At 40.7% G+C, this 6,558-nt stretch overlaps 1 protein-coding gene across 1 annotated transcript; it reads right to left on the bottom strand.

Annotated features, from left to right (window-relative positions):
* Nucleotides 1-972: 972 nt before the first annotated feature.
* Nucleotides 973-6,006, bottom strand: LOC136427327 (thyrotroph embryonic factor-like). Its single transcript, XM_066416139.1, has 4 exons — nt 5,796-6,006; nt 4,614-4,720; nt 4,010-4,205; nt 973-3,345 (listed from the first exon to the last, which is right to left on the bottom strand). The coding sequence occupies exons 1-4, from the start codon at nt 5,887-5,889 to the stop codon at nt 2,900-2,902; spliced, it is 843 nt and encodes a 280-aa protein (XP_066272236.1). The 5' UTR covers nt 5,890-6,006; the 3' UTR covers nt 973-2,899.
* Nucleotides 6,007-6,558: the final 552 nt, after the last annotated feature.

Here is a 6,558-nt window from a genome sequence, read left to right as displayed (position 1 = left end):
CGCTAAACTGATTACATTATCTTTTACAATTTGACTGACATCGACATGGATAAAATCATAGTAGGGTTCAATAGTAGTCTGACGAATCACACTCCTAGTGGCCAGCCGGTCCTGTGACCGCCATTCCCCAGTAACCTCCGGCCGCGACCTTGTGTAAACACAGGCTAGGTACGATAGAAAATCCAGACAAACAAATATGTTGACATTGAGGGTACAAACTACAAAATAACTGAAAACTAAAAAAAGTTTTTTTTTTCAAATTTTTTTAAGACCACTTTTAAATGGGGTCATGCAGGGTCATACGGAACTGCAGCCGACTCACTCCAGCAGGCAGCTGTAAGGGTCACGTGCATTTATACGCGGAATGGACAAACTACACTATTTCATTTGTACGATCTAAAAGCCCACTCATTTTACCACCATACAGTAAAGTTCGTGCCTCGCTGGCTTTCACGTTTATGTTTTTACATACGGTTCGAGATTTAGGGCGCACTATTTTACTTCTACGTAATGTACTCTGAGGGTCGCGAATAAATACCGTGTGCTGCTACCTCAAAGGGGAAGGGGTGATCCGAAACTCATTCCTTTACAAAATTTGTAAGGGAATACCCCCCCCAGACACATGTATGGGAGCCCAAGTTAACTAATTAGAATGGCACCCAGGGTCAACATGTGCAAATGACCTTCATGTAGCTACGAGGTTTGTAGGAAGTCGTACTACCAAACTCTCGCTATCAGGTTTACTGTAGGTTCTTCCCTGTCTCCGGAGTTTATAAGCGGTGGTTGTATATACATGTCGTAGCTTGATGCCTATGTCTTTTTAGTTAACATTGTACGTTTGAGGAGTTCTTACATGCTAGAGCATAAGTGGATTGCATTGCATCTTTTTGTGTGTTGCAGTGGTGGTACATGTAGGTCAAGTGTGAATGTTTACTAAACTTGTACACAATGAAGACAACACACTGGTGGCTGTACAGTTTTCAAGGTCATGTTAAATACCACAACAACGATCTTCCAAGCATAGTCCAGTAGTAATACAACACGTCAATATTGTAAAACAGCGGAAGAGAGCTGTAGGGCTTTTCCATATCCTAAGCATTGAAGGATTGCCCTTTCGTATCAGTAGTTCCTTTATATCAGAGAATATTGTAGAACGTATACTGCACAGGGTTTAGGGTGGAAAACCCCCCCTATCTATATCCTAAAGCCACGGATAGCCCTTGGGCATCTAGAACTTATCTGTAATACAACACAAGGTTGTAAAAACAAGTGAAAATAGAGGACTTCGTTAATCCGCATCTTTCGCAGAAGGATGAACCCAATATCATACCAGCAGTCGCACAACATAAAAACAGTATAACAACTGGTAACAGGGCTTACAGGTGAAATCCCTATCCTATATTAAGGATAGCCCTCTGGCATCATCATGACCATTTTTTTTAAGAACATTTTATCTACAACTTCATAACATGCACTTTTGGCATCATTAGCCATACACGAGAGTGCTTGCTACAGGCATATCTGTTCAACACAACAGATGTGACATTTCTAGTAACACAGACACTGAAAATTAAAGCAATTCACCATTTTCACAATTAGGATGATAAATTTTAGAGGGACAGTATATAGAAGAATGACTTTGACAAGAGATAGATATACATGTATACAGTGACAGGTAATAATATAGTGGTCACATGTATATCTTTACAACAGACCAATCATAGCCGCCTTTTAGCCTATACCCTCATAGAGGTTAATTCACACCCACTGCCACTAACAGTTGATCACACAGAAGATTCCAAAGCTAACATCATTAGCAGGTTACTGTTGACTATTCACAGTATGTGGTGAGTTTTTCATCAAATTAATGCCTACTTTTGTTAACAAAGAAAAGACCATTGGAATGGGGTTTTGTACTTTAAAAAAAGGTGCATGTGAAAACATTCCATATGAACATAAGCAAATAACATTACTGCTACAGGACCTGGAAATTTTGAAGGCGATAACTGGTGAATTTCCATATGATGAAAATATAACGGTTTGCAGTTACAAAATATGACATGTAAAAGAATGAAGCAGAATAGTTTTCACATGCAAAGAGTAAATCTTTTCTGGAAATGCGGCTATAAGTTTTTTTGATAAAACTTGTAACAAGAAAACTTGAGAACAGCAATAACAAATGTAGTGTACAAGTTTTCACACACACCAGCCACATTAGATCCCAACTTTCATATCCAATGTACATCAAACCTCACCTTGCAATAATCTAATTTGCATATGATCACACAAAAATGTTCTATACAGTACTTTTCCACACTGTAGTATACAATGCATAGAACCCCCAAAATCATATCACAAATCTTAGAATTGCTCCATGAATCCATCCGACGTATTTTCGCATGTATCCTACTAAAAATGTGCACCTGTTAATCTGTAACTTCACTACATAACGCTGTTTTACCTTCCTTAATTACACCATGACTACAATACTTTATTTTAAAGCTGACTTCACCTTTGTAAAATATGAATGTACCCTACAGAGATACATTTTACCTAGTTATCTGTTTATACCCTGTTCTGTCTCAAAAGAGTTTGTGCGCTTTTGACATCCCTGACCAAAAATACTGTCGAGTGAACATTTTAAGTATAATCTACATTGAAAAGAAATTAAAAAAGACTACAAGCTTTGGTACTACAACCAAGTTGTTATGTAATAAAGACAAGAACACCTATGATAATCTTTTACTGACTTTTGGGTAACTAATTATCGCAGTAAACCATAAGCAGATCACTGAACAAAATTGTTTGAAAACTAGAAAAAAAACCATATACAGTATAGTTACTTTGCTAAGCTGTTTGATTTCCTGGCGTCACCGTCATATTTTGAAACAGAAGATCCTCAGACTCTGTTCTGCTGTTCATACTTCAAAAGTTTCTTGGACAAGATCACATTTTCCTCCTTAGCCTTGAGCAGCTCCTCCTTCAAGGTCGTATTCTCCCTCTCCAGAAAAGATGCCCGCAGTGCCACTTGGTTCTCCTTGATCCGCCGTGCGTCCCGTGATCTCTTGGCCGCTACGTTGTTCTTCTTCCGTCGCTCCCAGTACTTATCGTCCTTACAGTCCTCTGGCACAAAAATCTTGCGCGACTTTTTGATCATGGGCTGTGGCCTGAGTTCCTCATCGCTGAAGACTCGCTTGCGAGGGTTGAACTCTTCCTTTCCCGGGATGGAAGCAAGCGCCACATCAGTTGGCGAGACGTCGTATTCAACCTCAGGGATCGCCTCCTCCAGACTGATGTGGGCAGGGGAGGCGCCAGGCGACAAGACCTCCTCTGTGCTGGGGACGGCTGCAGAAAATATAAAAACAAAATTGTCAATCAGCAACTACTTCTATTTAGTTCTCAACAGTTAACTTACAGACAAATGGCGGACTTGCATATAAACAAAACTACTGAGAAGATGTTACAAAGGTACAGCTGCTAAGCAACCATCGGGAAGGACGCAAACTGTCACATTTCAGTCCTGGATAGTTCCGTTCATGTACAGGTAGATTTTTATTCTTTTGATATAATAGGTACACCTACTCATTTGATGAATCATTTCGATAATGATACTGTCTCAATCTGAATCAAACTTGAACTGCAAATCGTTCAGAATGACTTCTACCAAAACAGATGAACTTTCAAGAGAAGATACTGTCTCAAGTTTGTATGAGGAAAGGGCTTCAATACTGTAGTTCTTCATTTGTTAACTGTAACTTAATTCTAGCTGATTAAACGGTCACTTGTCAACAGCTTAAATTTCATCATTGCTAATATTTGATCGCTAATATTTGAGGCAGTGAGTTTTGTTCCCACTGTTAAAATTAAGTGCCGTGACCTACTTCATTTTCCCCAAACCGCTATATTTTCCTGACGCTATATTAAAGTGATTTACAGTAAGCAGTTCTTGTTACACTCAATGTTATCTTTCCATCAAAAGTCTAAGAAATATAAATTGATGGACACTTACATGTGCTTGAGGTGACGTCCAGTGGAGGGGAGGAGGGGGCGGAGAATGATGTTGAAGCCACGGGTTCTGGAGAATCAGGATCAGAGATCGACGGCAGCCCTGCAGTACTGGGGTCGCCCACCGGGACATCCTGCGGGATGAGGATCCCGGCTTCAGCGAAGAAGGAGTCCAGGTCGATTGCCTCTAACTTGAAGTCCTAAGAATGAAAAAAAGTCATCTTTAGTCCACAATCTTAACAATACTGCAAAAGTGTTATCAACATCAGTGCCTTTCATTGTGAGTAATTTATCTCCAATACAGCTGAGGAACACTGTGTTGTGCTCCGTTGGGCATCTAAAATTAGAAAAGCTACTCTTCCACCACTCGATGAGAAAAGAATGACTGACAACATGTTCAGTAGTGCTGTCAATCATTTTACATTAGAAAAGCTATACTTCCAGTGGATGGGAAAAGAAATACTGATGACATTTTCAGCGTACAAGCTCAGTATACAGGAAAATTAAGTACCACTCTTTTAATTTTAACGAGTCCTATACTATAGGTCTTAGTTTGTATGTAGCTTAACTTTTTGATGAGGTATCAACAATACAAAGACTGAAGTTACCTTGAAATCATCTGCATTATCCCACAAGTTGGGTCCCAAGAAGGCGGATGCCATGACGCTGGGGTCCATGTCATCTCCAACCTCCAGCTTCTTCTTCTCACCATTGTCTATCGGTCAGATAGAAGAGAATTGTTAACTCATCTTCATCAAACTCAAAGGCAGGCAAGTCAAGGTAATGATACTCATGATCATTCACTAATTACAACTTTTTCCAATAAGCCAGCTCCTGCCCACCCACATCACGTACCCTGACAACAATATAACCAAATACTGTAATTCTTGATTTAACTGTAACTCAATTTTAGCTGATTTAAAGGCCACTAGCTAAAATTTCATCATCGCAAATATTTCATCACTAATATTTGAGACAGTGAGGTTTGTTCCCACCATTGAATTCAAGTGACGTGACCTACTCCATTTTCCCCAAACCGCTATATTTATATAGCTGTTTGAAATCCCTTCTTCCAATCTTTATTTTCAACTTTGGAAGATTTTAACAAAAAAGCCCCTGCAGTTCCAAAATTACCTGCTAAGGGGACCCAAACAGTTGTCTTGACCTTGACTAGGATCCACAAATAGCTATCTGCCACTGGACCGACCAGAACGCATAGTTAAACGTTACACAATTGGCAACAGATAGCCACAGGGTAAAACAGATATAGATCGTAGAAAAGGTCAGTGCCAGCCAAGATACATGTGCCTTTGTTGCTGTAATTATTTATAAACGCCTGCGGTGGGCGGTCTAACTTGCTAACGTGGGTCAAATGATAATTTGGGCGGTCAACGATTATCATCGACAGACACTTGCGCTGTCCGGATGCACTGGGAAGATTTGTGATGTTTTCAATCTTGGTGAGAGCCCCCACCCCCTGAGCTAAGATAAGAGATCTGGGCAGACAGGGACACTGGGGAAATGGGTCACTCTTTCAGTACCCACGGCAATGTCTTGGTAAAAACAAACAATTCGTCTAACGTTGCAGATTTATGTAAAAGGATATTCTCGGATAGGGAGGTACAAGTGCGGCGTCCATGATTTTGATAACGATGTTGGGATACCAGATACAGGCTACACACCGAGCAAGAAATACACAGAGCTAGAAGTTGAGACTTAACCCTTTTGCCGACAAAGCTAAAACTAGTGTGCCCCCTCACAACACCCGGATACGTTGTTACCCCACTCACCGGTTTTGCCTGTGTCGGGAGGAGACAACATCGCGTTCTGTAGCAGCGCCTGCAGCGTGCTCGATCTGTCCGTGTTCTCCGTACTGTGAGACATTTTTGTAGCTCTTAGCTGCGTTAAACGACGGGAAAATACCTCTACAAACACCAAATACGAGCGCGGTACGACCTGATGTTCCTGACTCACCGCCGGACTGTTTCCAAATAAGATGGCCTCACACGTGAAGGAACCTGTTTATCTGGGTTAAGGGGCGGCGTCTGAATAAATTATAATAAATTATGTTCAGTGCTGGTATTTCTGTTAGCTGATTCGTCATGAATGTGTCCTGGAATATTAAGTATTCAAACAGGGCGGTCCGATTAAGACAACCCGTGGTGAGGCCCGTTGTAATCACGTTTCTTGACCTCAAGTGACACATGACGATTTTTTTAGGTTATGTAAGGGCGATCTTCAAGCAGATGTGCGGTGCTGACTTGCTGTTGTCTGACTGTGAGGTGGTTTTACTGCAAAACGACATTGATTTAGCTACTATTATTACCATCATTGATAAATGTGGCAAGATGATCCATTACAAATCAAAATTCCCGAAAAACGGGACGAAATGAACGAAACGGTACAAAATGAGTCAAGTCTCCATGCATCTGCTTGAATCTTATGTAAGTAGGCACTTCTAGATAAATTCGCTGTTATGCAGCTTACCATCTGTTGCCTATGGAATGTGTGCTGATATGCATGCCCCAAATGACGAACAAAACATGATGTGAT

The sequence above is a fragment of the Branchiostoma lanceolatum genome, chromosome 2 (assembly GCF_035083965.1).
Source record: "Branchiostoma lanceolatum isolate klBraLanc5 chromosome 2, klBraLanc5.hap2, whole genome shotgun sequence".
Lineage (NCBI taxonomy): Eukaryota > Metazoa > Chordata > Leptocardii > Amphioxiformes > Branchiostomatidae > Branchiostoma > Branchiostoma lanceolatum.
This window is presented reverse-complemented; position numbering and strand designations above follow the sequence as displayed.

Excerpts from the sequence above, each read along its gene's own strand:
- LOC136427327 (XM_066416139.1), bottom strand. The coding sequence starts at position 5,889 with ATGTCTCACAGTACGGAGAACACGGACAGATCGAGCACGCTGCAGGCG. Across the intron at positions 4,721-5,795 it reads TCCCGACACAGGCAAAACCG|ACAATGGTGAGAAGAAGAAG; the intron begins GTGAGTGGGGTA and ends TCTGACCGATAG. Across the intron at positions 3,346-4,009 it reads GGACGTCACCTCAAGCACAT|CCGTCCCCAGCACAGAGGAG; the intron begins GTAAGTGTCCAT and ends TATTTTCTGCAG.